At 36.9% G+C, this 14,073-nt stretch overlaps 1 protein-coding gene across 1 annotated transcript in view; it reads left to right on the top strand.

Moving 5' to 3' along the window:
- Window positions 1–875: 875 nt before the first annotated feature.
- Window positions 876–14,073, top strand: part of LOC139136108 (membrane metallo-endopeptidase-like 1) — a 104,037-nt gene continuing 90,839 nt past the window's right edge. Inside the window, exons 1-10 of the mRNA XM_070703884.1 lie at window positions 876–919; window positions 2,168–2,330; window positions 2,709–2,798; window positions 4,790–4,951; window positions 5,742–5,825; window positions 6,379–6,596; window positions 9,609–9,674; window positions 9,965–10,081; window positions 10,835–10,924; window positions 11,287–11,420. Of these exons, the coding sequence (XP_070559985.1) occupies window positions 2,186–2,330; window positions 2,709–2,798; window positions 4,790–4,951; window positions 5,742–5,825; window positions 6,379–6,596; window positions 9,609–9,674; window positions 9,965–10,081; window positions 10,835–10,924; window positions 11,287–11,420 (1,106 nt within the window). The 5' untranslated portion in view covers window positions 876–919; window positions 2,168–2,185. The remainder of the gene's footprint in view (window positions 920–2,167; window positions 2,331–2,708; window positions 2,799–4,789; window positions 4,952–5,741; window positions 5,826–6,378; window positions 6,597–9,608; window positions 9,675–9,964; window positions 10,082–10,834; window positions 10,925–11,286; window positions 11,421–14,073) is intronic.

A 14,073-nucleotide genomic window follows, 5' to 3' on the forward strand; every position in this document is an offset into this window, starting at 1 on the left:
CCCCTCTTTACGGCAACAACTCAGCGCTACCCGTCAAGCGATTGATTTTTGCGTAGGTCAGCGGAGCGAAATTATTGCTCTTGCGCGCGAGAATGTCGTCTGATAAACATTTCCGTGCGTCGTCGCCCCCGTATGTATCTGTTGCGTTTTTACCGTACATGTAGGCATTTGTAATCTGTGTACTGTAATTCCCCGGACTGCCTTGCTTTTAGTTGTATTATGCTGTTTACTGCTATCAGCCCTGAATATTAAAATCCAAAGCACTCTTTCATTCTGCACCTATCTTTGTCACACATTCTCTTGTTTCTTCCGCTGCTCTGGTCTCTGGAACTTCGCTTTTGCTTGCAATGCTTTCTATTGACTTTTAGTTCTGCTACCGCCGGAAAAGTATCATAAAGATATATAAAATAAACCTCATTAAAATAAACCTCATTTAGAGTCAGTCCATCCATGAATGTAAAATTCCTTCCTTGTTCGCTGTTCGGAGAGAGAGAGAGAGAGAGAGAGAGAGAGAGAGAGAGAGAGAGAGAGAGAGAGAGAGAGAGATCTTTAATGTAACCTCAGACGACAGTCGTCGTGGGCCTCTTGTACCATTATTGAGCATGGCTTTCCTCTCAGGCAATGGTCGGTCACATTGCTCTCGCGAACTCGCAGGGAGCGGTCGTGTCGGATACAGTATATATTTGCCAGTCTTCCAATTATCTTCTCAAGTTTCAAAGCAAATACTCGGATGAAAAAACGATCAGGGTAAATAGTTTTCATAATGGTGTTAACTCACAGTTAGTTCGAAACTTACAGTTCATTGCACCTCTGGTCGGAACTTTAAACGCCGAACTCGGATCTGTTACTTTCATGATGTCATGTTCGGTCACGTGATACAAATTGGCTTCAGAAAGAAGGAGAGACGGGAGGCAGCGTGGTAAGTACCAAACATCTTATATACTAGTCTCATTCGAAATTGTCATTCAATGTTCTTTAGATTTAACTGGGATGTTATATGGTGAAATTACTGTTGGGCGCATCCTTTGATTCGATAGGAAGCGACGGGAGCAGCGCCTTCTGCCTTTAACGGGGGACCACGGAATTTGTTTCGAAGCGTTGAGTAACCCAACCATAAAAATACCAGAATTTTCAATCCAACGCGAATGTACTATAACAATTGTATTATTGAATCTCGTACCTTTACAAAACTCTCCAACAAGCCGTCATGACTTCTGATGCAACACTTAAACCTTTCAATCTACATGGTTGATTTATTTTTTGACAATCCAGTCATGGCGCGGTCATGATAATTACTGACACGCTGTCACAAGGGCCGACCCTTGGCGATCCGTATAATACAAATCATATTTCAGCGCTGATCCTTGACATTTTATGATATCGCGTTATCTTCTCATATCGAGATGTAGGTCAGACGAATTTTGGCACAGTGGATACACACGTATGGATGTTCTCTTGAGAAAGCCAATGTTTACAACATTATGCAAACAATTACATTCATTTACTATTTTCACTTCTCCCCTTTTTTGCCAATCTCTGTCCTTAAGGGGATGAGACGTCATACAAGAATAAGGATTGAAAATTCGTCTTATATGATAATCCAGATATTTAGTAATGTTTCGGTCATTACCAAGAACTTGTTCATAGATGGGACGACTTGTTGCAACACCTGGTATTTGGCTTGCTATAACAATCTCCAGGTGTGTTGACGGGAATTTGCTGTCGAATATTCACTGCAACGTACTCAGAAACCCGTTGTTTCAATTGTTTGAGGTAAACAAACAATCGGCACAACGAGACGATCGACGAGTTAGAGCTTCCTTTTATGTCTTTTCTTAGTTTGTGACGTTGTGTTTGACATCTATATTGTGCTAGATTTTCTCCAAACATATTCTTCATTGTCCGATAACAATCATCTTTGGTTCCTATGTTCCCATGGGAGGGATGACCTCACATATTTATGCAGAAATGGTATTGAAATTTATATTTTCAAATTATAGGAGCTCGGGTTTTTTTCGATTTGGGTTAAAACGTGTTTTTGTGCCACCGGTCTTGCCATTGATCCAATGAGCAGTCACGTGATGATTTTCGACTCTGAAATCAGAAAAGAATTTAGTAAATACACGTCTTGACCGATTATTTTTATTTTCTCGTTTTCAGCAATCAGTGATAGGGAAACTCAACGATGTCTGCGAGTTTCAAAAACAAATCCGAATGCTGCAGTTTGGAGGAGTCAAACTCGGGAGGCAATAGCTCGAGTAAAGTGAGGGTGTCAGCCATTATCTCTGTTGTGCTCTTCTTCGTCTGCGTTGGATTAGCAGCAGCTCTCAGTGAGTGTCATCTTTCCTTTTCTTTGTGATGTTTGCCTTACGCTGCTCATTGAGGATGCGGACCCGTGTTCCGGGCCCGAAGAAGTCGCAATACCAAGTTGAAGACGGAATGATGTTATTCTATATGTCGTACCACAACAGAGACTTGGAGAAAGATTATTTTGATTCTGTCATTCGCAGATTCATCATCACTGAAATTTACAAAAATCAGAATTATTTGCAAATTATACCTAAAGGGAATTTCGGGATATTAGCTTGTTATTTCAAGGAGGGTAAGGTGTTACGAGAAACTCAGCTATAACTACATTGATTTTTTGAGCAAGAGTGATAATTCATACTTATTTAGCCATCTTTTTTGTCTTTTTGTATCACTTACAGTTTTCATCATTTTGAAAAAAGATGAAGACTCAGAGCCCGTGAATGGTGGCGATAGCGAGTATTGTCTGACTGCTCACTGCGCCATGATGGGTAAGGTCATTGACAGCATGCGATCAAGATAACGCGCTGGCCTCTTCATTATTATGGGGGAGATTTTCCCCCACTTTTACTAACCACAACCTAGTCTACCTCCATCCAAAGTGAAATAATTCGCCCAACACCCCACTGTTTACGGTTTTATGCTGTAAAAGACAGCGATTTCACTCCGGAGCTTTTGATTATTGCTCCATTATTTTCCGTTCCTTTATCATCATGCGATATCCTTGTCTACTCTCGGCAGAGCATGCAAAGTTAGCAATTGATTGTCACCATAGCCTGACGTGCGTAATAATCATTATTTTTATGGCTGACAAATCAGTTCAGGCCTAAGTTCGATTGACAGCAATAACACGCCCACCATATACAGGAAGATACTGTATATATTGCTACGTGTTGAAAGTCTACACACTGTGTATATCACCATGCTCTGGGGAGTCACACAGGAAACTGCACTTTGTACCTAGAACAAATGTACGAAAGAAATACAGTGAATTTCAAAATAGCTTGGAATTACAACGTGCTAGGGTGATTAGAAAACACGTTTCTGGCGATAGAAAATAACGCCAACTGCATTCATTGCAAACGTTCTTATTTGATAGATTTTGCAACAAATTAACCCAATACAACGTCCACTGGTCTTACTTACAGAAACCGTTTAGTGTAGAAATACAAATCGTTGTACCGATCCGTACACACTGTACCGAGAAAAAAATATCGTTAGCGTTCTGTGCAGTTTCATAGCCGGGAAATGTGATAAATGCAATATAAGAATGTTCAAACAGTCAGTGTGCGGGTGAGTTTTTCAATGTGAGCGCGGCAACACTGATGATGTTGACTGTAGTACAGTGACAGTTGAAACGGGCTCAATTGTTGCAAAATTCATCGAAAACAAAAAACGTTTTTCTTATCACGCGAGAACGTTGTAATTCCAAGCTATTTTGCAATCCACTGTAAGTTACAGCTAATAAAGTGCAGTAGCTGTAAGGCCCAAGTAATAATGTTTTTATTTTTTTGCGTCCGCGTGTGTAAGTTTTTAGAAAAGAGTTTTTTTAGAAAAAACACTGTATTTGAATAATATTGGACTTTACCGCGTAGTTTTTTCTTCCTACAGATCTTAGTTTACAACTTTTGTAATATGAAAAATGCTTGCTCAATGTACACATTTGTTACAGTTGTGTAAATCATGAAGGCGAAAAAGACGTTTCTACTTTCATTTTGCAATCAATTATGGACACTCATAATTCATGGAAACAAGTAAATCTGACACTTCCGCGTGTAAAATCTTCTGCCTTTTTAACCGCTTACCTAATTGATGGAGGCAAACAAAGAATGCAATAACCGCTTACCTAATTATTGAAGGCAAACAAATGATGCAGATACCTTCATGCTTTGGCCAAACGGTATTTGCAAGTTAAGTAAAAGTTAGCTTGTAAGTTAGATGGATAGTGTATTTATCAAACCTGCAATCTTTCACGGTACTCCAATACTGCAAAATCCTTACCCTGAGGTTTTTTCAGTAAGGAGGAAGGTTTAATAAAGCCAACAACCTGTAATGCCTGCTTCGGGTGTCAGTCTTCCGTCTGCCGCTGTTGAGTGCTTCTGAGTCAAAATATCATTAAACTAGCACAAAGTCATTTCTTACCTGTGCAAATCCACCAAACCCGTGTACATGTATAATAAGGTGATATTCCTTAAAATCCATGTCTTGCTGAAGAGAAAAATTCAAGTAATTTTCTTCAAATTTCCAAATAATAATATATGCCCCAAACAATCATAGTAAAATCTTATGTAATGCTTTTTTCAAATTTCTCACTAGCCGTGTGCACAACGTGTGATTTTAATTTGAAAGAAATACTCTAACATTATATTTTTTGTTTAAAAAAAAAACGCTGAGAAAACTAACAATGGTTGGTTACAACTAGTTGCCTTATGAAATGAACGTTCGGGTTCAAAACTGTTCAATTTCCCCATGATGCGTATAGCTGGTGCAATGGCTGGACGAATGAACATGGAGGTTGACCCCTGCGATGACTTCGTGGAATTTTCGTGTGGCAGATGGAAGAAAAGGACTGTCATACCTGAAGACAAGCCCATGTTCTGGACAGTATTGGAGTTGATGGATGATCTAAATGCCATGCTGAAAGGTAGGAATATCCTCGTTCGCGAGCTGTATTATCGCATCTGGGTTTTTTTTCTGAAAATTTTACATAAATGTACAGTTTGCGACATGGCTTGGTGCATGAATAGAGAAGTTGACCCGTGCGATGACTTCTATGAATTTTCCTGTGGTTCTTGGCTCAAAAAGTGTCTTTCATGAAGGTCGCTCAAGCTATGATACGTTTTTAATACTTTATGATTACGTCGACATAAAGCTGAAATGTACCAACGCAAGTTGCAATGGGAACAATTTGTGTATAATAAGAGTTGGTTTATGCAATATCGTTTCGATCCTCCATGTAATGTCTTAGATCTGTGTTTAACTGTTATTTTTAAAATCATCAGAGTTTTGATTGCTTAGATGTAAACTACAACTTATTCGCATGAAAGCTGTAATCCCATTGCCTTGGTATTTTTTATCTTTAAGATGGCTGACTACTTACTGTAATAGAAAGCAAAAAAATATTGTCATTCTATGTATACTTATGCAACAGTTAGTAGACATGACGACTTACTTAAATGGATCGTCCCATTTAACTTTCTGAGCCGCAATTTTTTAAAATTCATCGTGCCCCTTGATTTTGTTCAACTCACATCGCTTTATGATAAAATTCATTTGCGTTGGTTCTGTCGTAAAACTCACATACTTCTTTAAGAAGAGATCACACTAAGGGTAACGGAAAAGTTTGTATATCAATTTCAACATCTTATGAGACATCCGTGCATAACTGCTACCTCGTCGATTCTCATAGATTATCTCCCCCATTATGATTTCAGATCTGATTGAACAACAGATCAACGATGATGATCTCGATCCTGTGAAGAATGTAAAGAAAAATTACCTGGCATGCATAGACCTTGGTAAGTGTGCTTGTCATACGCATTCAACGGCAGGTGACCCCTGTCATGTTCTCCTGTATGAAGAGGTTATTCAACTTTGATTATATGGCAGACCGTGATTTTTTATTCAACTCATTAAAGTTGAAAGTCCAGGCAGCGCCTTCATCGTCGCCAACCTATCTCCAGTTTCCTCTGATCTAAATTTGTTTGCACAAGAAACGCTGCAATGTTTATTAACTCAACGAATGATGCAGACAGATTGACAATATTTGTGCTTCATCAAAAGATGCGCATTGTACCTTTCTCTTATTTTGTCTCTTCTATATACGTAGCTGTCAGTGTTCTATTATTTTGTCTCTTTATGTACGTAGCTGTCAGTGTTCTAGAGTCAATATTTTTAAATCAAAGGTTGTCTGGTCGCCCTCATGACAAGTCACCTTGTGATTACAAGCAAACTCCGACTTCTTCTCTCGAACATAGAACAGTTGATATTTTTATATGATATACTTGGGTAGTACATGTAAGCACATTTTCAAAATCCATATATCTGTATTTGCTCATGCGTCTATAACAGACACCATAGAGGAACGGGGCTCTCAACCGTTGATAGATCTGATGGTTAACCTGGGTGGCTGGCCCGTGCTCGGCAATAACTCTGGTGGAAATTGGGATGAGAGTGCCTTTGATCTGGAAGACCAATTAGCATTGTTACGTGGTGAATACGGAAAGAGCGTGATATACGATGCCTCTGTCGGCATTGACGATGATGACTCCACAAAGTACATACTGAAGGTAAGATGACATTTCCAGACACATTTTTCACTAAGCATCAACTCCTCTTTTAAATAACATTACATTTGACAACGGTAACGGACATGTCGCCACCAACACAAATATTCTGTATCAAATTTTAACATCACCTAAAATAGAATAGTATGTCCAAACAATGTAAATGAGAAGGTATAGCTATGAATACTTGTAGTTCTGTCTGGAGATTGCAGAATGCATGAAACTTGTGATATATATATATATATATATATATATATATATATATATATATATATATATATATATATATAATATATAATATGTATATATATATATATATATATATATATATATATATATATATATATATATATAATATATATATATATATATATATATATATATATAATATATACTAGTATGAAGACATTCACACATTCGATCTTTAATCATTGTTGTGTGATAGCCTTAGGTTTATACATCCAGAGAGTTGCTTGCGAAACTTGTCATTTTGTTCATATACTTGTGTGATGCCTATCATTGAAACATAATCAATGCCATGTTCATTCTGATTAAAATGTACTGCTATAAGGTGAAAGCGAAGCGTAAGTGTGGTCTTGGTTTCACTAATGTACTATTTTTGCGGGGTCTGCAAGTTAGATAAAGTATTAATGACATCGCAGTTGTACTGTGAAAGGTTTGCGTGCTATCGACATCACAATCCCTAAGCAATCTACACTTCGTAAACCCAACTTCTGTCGTTGAAACTTTTAAGTTGCTGTGAGCCAACAGATCTCTCAAGTGTGTGTTACAATGACATACTATGATTATTGGGATTGAGATTGCCTTAGAAGGTTGTTTTGAATTTTGTAGAACATGGAAGTTATTTGACATTTGCTTTAAGGTTAGGGTACCATGTATTAAAAGTTGTAACTAGGGGAATACCTTGTTTGTGTCCTATATCTTTTTGAATTAATTGGACCACTTGGGTTTTAGGGATACATTTCGCCCTATGGATTTGATCGGATACTAGCTTAATGCGACAGCCCCGATGTACTGAGTAGGTATGAAGTTCTGAAAGTCCCTAGTCTCTCCTTTCCTGAGCAGATTTTGCAGATCCTGAGGGCTCCGCTGAGGAATATTGATTTATATTTTTACAGATTTTCTTTTCGTCAATCTCTAGTTTTACATCGAGGAAAGGAAATTCCTGCGTCATTTCCAGGGGAATTTTATAGTGTCATGAAGAGCGCTTATAATGTTTAACAAGATGTGAACTGAATTATATATTGCAGTTGTGTGTAAATTTTAACATTTGCCACATGTTTGCAACTTCATTGGAAGTGTTAGGATCAAGATCATGAATAATATTCACAACAGATTAATTCCAAGGGCCATTAAGTATACAAATATGTAATTAGCTGAAATAATAATACTGAATTTCCTTGACTTTTGTAATTATATCACCAATTTATATAGCAAGTATAATCGCCTTTGTTGAAGTCCTTCAAACCATACATGCCAAACTTCTAAAGCTCATTCGATATGCAAGTAATAAATAAGCTGACAAGAATATGCGAAATGACTGATAATATTGTGTTAACCTAGTATCATCAGTGTACACAAGTTTCGCCAACTTTGATCAAGTAAATCCAAATATATATCCCTAATTAGTAAAGATCGTTAAATACACAAATTAGGAAGTGGCTAAAGTAAAAATGCTTAACGAATTTCAATAATGTTGTATCCCAGTATCTTCAGTATACAAAGCAAGTTTCGTCAAGTTTGGTTAAGTTAATTCAGATATATATCTCTAATTAGGGAAGTTCATTGTATATTCAAATTTCAGTTATCTTTCATGTCACACCTTATTATCTTTCATGGCTGATGTATCCAAGTGTGATCAACATTCGAAGCAAATCTCAACAAATTGTGTACAGTCATCCTCAATGTATATCCGTTTTTTTCTAAAATTATTAATTATACATAGTAGCAAAAAGTATGCAAGCCACAACGATCAAAATCTAATCAATTTTTGCCATTTGCAAACATAATCTACGTACTAAATTTGATTCTAATCTGATAAGCCGTTTTTGAGATATCAGGCCAACCGACAAGCAGACATACAGACAGACTGACATACATACTAAATAAACTTACAGACAGACAGACAGACAGACAGACATCGCTTCGATATTAGCTCACGTGTGTGAACACTTTAGCTAAAAATGACATTATGCTATCGATATGGAGAGTCCAGATGCTGAAAGTGTCAGCAATGAACCGTTTCCAAAAAGTGTGAACAGGGAGTGTTTTCCAAAGAGTTACTTCCAATTCTGCTATGATAATCTTGGCATATCTAGGATATACATTTGGGCCCATCTTGGCGCCAAAAATTTGTAAATGGTGTTTTCCATTGAAATTGAAGTTATTGTTGTGAACCATAAAATTGAGGTAATGTACTCCGTTGGGGTGTTTTATGCTTTCTTTGGTTAAGTCCAGTACGGCAAGCTCAATACCGTAGTAAGTAGAAATATTACAGGAAAGTTACATTAAATGTGACCAAGGGGCAGGGCGTCCAGCTTGTTAATGACTTGAAGGAAGTGGGGTGTATCTTTTACGTAAGACGGAATTGTACAATCCAGTGGCTGTAAATGGTGTTCACAAACCCTGAGATTTCTTTATTGGGTGATTGGTTAAATAATTGGTCGAAACGCTGTGTTAAATAATTAATTGCCTTACATTCGGCACCACCCATGCGTTGAATGCTTCAAAGGGCATTTTTCCTAAATTGGAAGGTCATATGTGTTCTTACTGTGCTACATCACGAATATAGCACTATGCTTTATATGTCTATGGGGATGATCTCATTCAAAGATGTTACAATTGATGCTGACTGTTTACATTCGTAAACGTTTGGACGAGTTTACAAAGGTTTGGAAAATTCATTACGTAAAAGATGCAGCCATTATTTCTGGCTCTTTCGACCTAATGACATATCGCGTCATAATTTCATGCATTTCAATTTTTCGCTTTCAGCTCTATCAGCCAGGCCTTGCTCTTCCTAGTAGCTATTATTATTTGGAAGACGGTGGCGACAATACGGTGAGATTCCACATTGGCTCTTCAGTTCATTAACATCTTTATCGTAGTTTATCTGCAAGTATGATGAGAGAAGTCCTGACATGGATTGTACTCACAGTTATTTCCCTAAGTCTAATATGTCATGCAAATCCAGCTAAATGCATATCTATATCTTTTCACACTCAAGTCAGTCTATTGGTTGCTGTCTTCCTCGAAGACCTCGACAATGTTAAGATATTACGATTTCAGGTTTCTCACTTGCAACAGAGTAAAGACTGTCTAAAGAATACATTCGTTTAATTCTCCTGCAGTATCTGCAAGCATATCTGGAGTACATGACGACTATAGCAACCATGTTGGGTGCAGACGCAGATGTTGCAGCTGAAGACTTCAATGATCTGATTGAGTTTGAGATCAAACTTGCTAATGTGAGTTGATAGTCCATAGGATTTCCAACACTACATCACTACCTGCTCAGACTTTTTCTTCTTTGCCTTTCCTTATGCTTCTTCTCATATCTCTGTCCGTCGGTCAGTGAGTCAGTGAGTTAGGCAGACTGTCTGTCTGTTCAGTTTTCTTCACTTGCCTTTATTATGTATGTATGTATGTATGTATGTATGTATGTATATATGTATGTATGTATGTATGTATGTATGTATGTATGTCTGTCTGTGTAATTGTTAGTGTCTGGTGCCCACTGTCACGTCTCTTCTTCTGTTTTATCTGTTTAGCCACAAACCTACTCTTTTATGAAAAAATCGTGTTTGTTCGTCAACTTCTTTCTATATGTTGCAGTTTTCTTCAGTCGGCCTTTGTTATGTATGTATATATGTATGTATGTATGTATGTATGTATGTATGTATGTATGTATGTATGTATGTATGTATGTGTATGTATGTATGTATGTATGTATGTATGTATGTATGTATGTATGTATGTATGTATGTATGTATGTATGTATGTATGTATGTATGTATGTGGGTGGGTGGGTGGTGGGCGGGCGGCGAGGTATGCAGGTAGATAGGTGGGTAGACATATATGCGTGCATGCAGGGAGGGAAAGATTGAGGGAGGGTGGATGGATTTATGGATGCATGGATTTATGGACGGATGGATTGATGTTGATTGGTTTGTAGTTTTCCTCACCTTCTAAAACACACCCTGACTTAATTTTGTTGCCAGTTGACAAAAGCAGCAGATCAACGTCGAGACAACAGTAGTGCACTGAACAACAAGATGACTATCGCTGAACTCCAGTACAATGTGACAGGGGTAATGTATCGAATAGCAATTACAGAAAGTCCCATCAAAGAAAATATATGTACCCTTTATATGTCACCAAAATAAGAAAGTGAATTCACTCTTTAAGGAAATACGTCCATGACAGTTTTAAAGGCTTCCTATGTAAATGGTCAATATGGAACTTTCCTTGATTTGAAATTAAGTTATTATTATAGTTTATCAATATTATATAATTCAAAATGATTTAGTTCTCTGAAAGTATTTCATGTTACACTAGGTTTCTGTTACACGTTAATAGCAGAAACGCACAAAGGTGCACAAATATGTAGTGGCATCAAAATGTTTAAGACTCCTCTTTAGAAAGACAAATATCTCGTATTGTCTTTTTTCAGTTTAATTGGCTCGATTTCTTCAGACAGTTAGGAGCAAGCTGGTCCAAAGATCTCCAGGACAGTGAAGAGATAGTTGTCAATGAACCACGATGCGTCAGGGAAATTACTGAAGTTGTTCAGAACACTTCACAGAGGTATCGTTTACCAGTAATTAAAGTCAGTCAGTGCTTTCGATACTTACACTCCGAACTATTTGTTCAGTGATGGTCGAGATGAATTGGTGCGTAGTCTAATGAGACGAAGTCGGCAACTTTCTGCAATTTTTTCCTGAACTTCTTTTATACGAGTCTCTATTCATGTTATTTGACATTTTAAAAGATACTGAAGAAATTAGTGACCATGCATATCTTCCATTCCGGTTCAAGGGAGCGTTCACTTATTATGGCCGGGTGTGGGCCGGCAAATTCTTCCTGCGCATCAGTCAAAATAAGTGACTTGCTATATGTGTACACAATTTTGATATTTGGATTTAATTGATAACCAGCTGTGATAATGTTGATTCACTGTACATGGTAGTCTATTTAAAAACTATATAATACTTTTCAATACAAAATTATATCTATGCAATAATAGATATTTGATAATTGACATAAATGTACTTAATTTGGATAGGGCTGTTACAACTGGTATGTGAACAAATAATTTGACCATAGAATTTCACCAAAAATATTCATCCGGTATAATTTTGAATATTTTTTTTCCAATAAAAAACTTGCTATACTTGTGTACATACAGACGTTGAATGATTAACATAACTGTACTTGATTAGAATATGATGGTTAAAGGTGCGTATTATGTGTACAAGAAATCTGATTTTGGAATTTCACTGAAAATGTTCATCCTCTATATATGGAAGTCTATGAGGAAACTCTGAATAGTTGTTTTTCCAATACAAAAATAGGTAAATCTGTGTATTTAAGTACTCTCGATTATTAATATTAATGTAATTGATTAGACTAGGTTGGTAACAAATGGATATGTTCCCCTGATTTTGGATTTTGGAATTTTCCCGAAATGTTGATTCACTATACATTGGAGTCTATGAGAAAACTATGAATAAAATTTTTACGATGCTAAACTAAATTAATTTGTGCTTTTATAGGTGTTTGACAATTGATACAATTGTACTTGATTCAAATAGGGCATTTGAAAGTTCAGATGTTTACAACAATATTGATATTGGAATTTCATCTAAAAGCATCATTTCACTTTTCTTGGTACTAGTAGTCTACAGGTAACTGTTAAATAATTTCCCCGACAAAACTTGCTATATCTCTAATATGTAAGTAATAGGAATTGTTCATTGCCCTCTGTGAGTTCACAGTAAGACAAGCCTCAGAATTGCCAAGGCAAGATGTTCATGTGACAGATAATTATACTTTTGTTCAGATTTACAGTTAAATGACTTCAGAGAATGAAATCATACAGTGAATCATTTTTATCTCCCAGAATATTTCTGAAAACTGAAACTGCTTTTTGACGGGACGGATACTTATGAAAATTAAGTGAACCCCTCTGAGCTGTTTGAAAAATACATGACCCCCTTTGCAGTTTTCAAATTTAAGGTGACCCCCCTGGATTTTGCCGGCCCATCCCTGGCCGTAATAACTGAACGCTCCCTTATACACGATAAAATGTCACATAGGTAGAAAGCATAAACGGTCTGTACAAAGGGACATAGTTGCCCATTTCTGCAGTTATATAAACCAAAGGTATATAAAACACCTTCTCACTCTTTCCGGCAAGCTTCAGTGTTTGTTTGGGCGTCTACGCGTCGACTGGAATCAGCCGTCATGTTTGAACTTCAGCACATAACGAATTAGGGGCGACGTCAAAAGTTCAATGTAGGATAAAAAACTTAATTCCCTTAGTTTCCTCATAACCCCCCCCCCCTAAAACTTAATTGACTTATATTGAACCTGTTGCCAGGTTCTTTCTATGTAAAGCGAAGCTAAGGATCAGTCAATTTAGGGTTGAAATAAAGTAATGCATCGTTAAGGCCCCACTAGCTGTAACTATTGAAATTTGTTGACCTCAAATTATCTACCTATTCTCTTCTCTCTGAATTCTACCCTCTGGAGAGATATGAGCTTTTACTGCACTAGGAAACCATTCCTTTCAGAAACATTTGCCATGTAAATTCAAATTTTAACGGTCATTTTGATTTCCCGCCATTTTCAAAAATTGGTAATATTAAAAAAGGAATTAGAGTATATAATGTCATAGTTGAAAACATTCACCCTTATGCATTACAATTTGGACTACTCTGTGCAGTTTATATGAAGATTTCAGTGCAGATATGCATAGTATCAAGGGTTTAGCTTTTCTGCATGGGGCTGTGATTTAATGTTTGGGCAAACATTTAATCGCAGTGTAATCTTTATCTTTTTCAAAATTGCATATATAGCCCCGCAGGAAGTTAATAATAAGTGTATACACACACCTAAATGATAACATTGTCACCAACTTATTTTAGTTTGAAAAGTAATATCATAAAAACAATGCTAAAAGATACAGCTTGAGGGGCTTAACATGGGAACACACTTTAACTTTGTGTTTCATCCAATGTAAATACAACATACTAACAACAAACTTGAAGTTTATCAATGAATGAACAAGAACAACAACGATGAATTCCAGCTTTCTCCTTTCAGAGGCATAAAAACTATCTCAACTGTCCTGGTGGTTGTAACAACTCAGTTCACACTGCTCCCTTCAGGCGGACTACACGTGCACTAGAAATGTAGCAAAATATAATTATAAATTCCGAGTGCCATCCACAAAGTA

This window comes from Ptychodera flava, chromosome 7, assembly GCF_041260155.1.
Source record: "Ptychodera flava strain L36383 chromosome 7, AS_Pfla_20210202, whole genome shotgun sequence".
NCBI classification, from domain to species: Eukaryota; Metazoa; Hemichordata; class Enteropneusta; family Ptychoderidae; genus Ptychodera; species Ptychodera flava.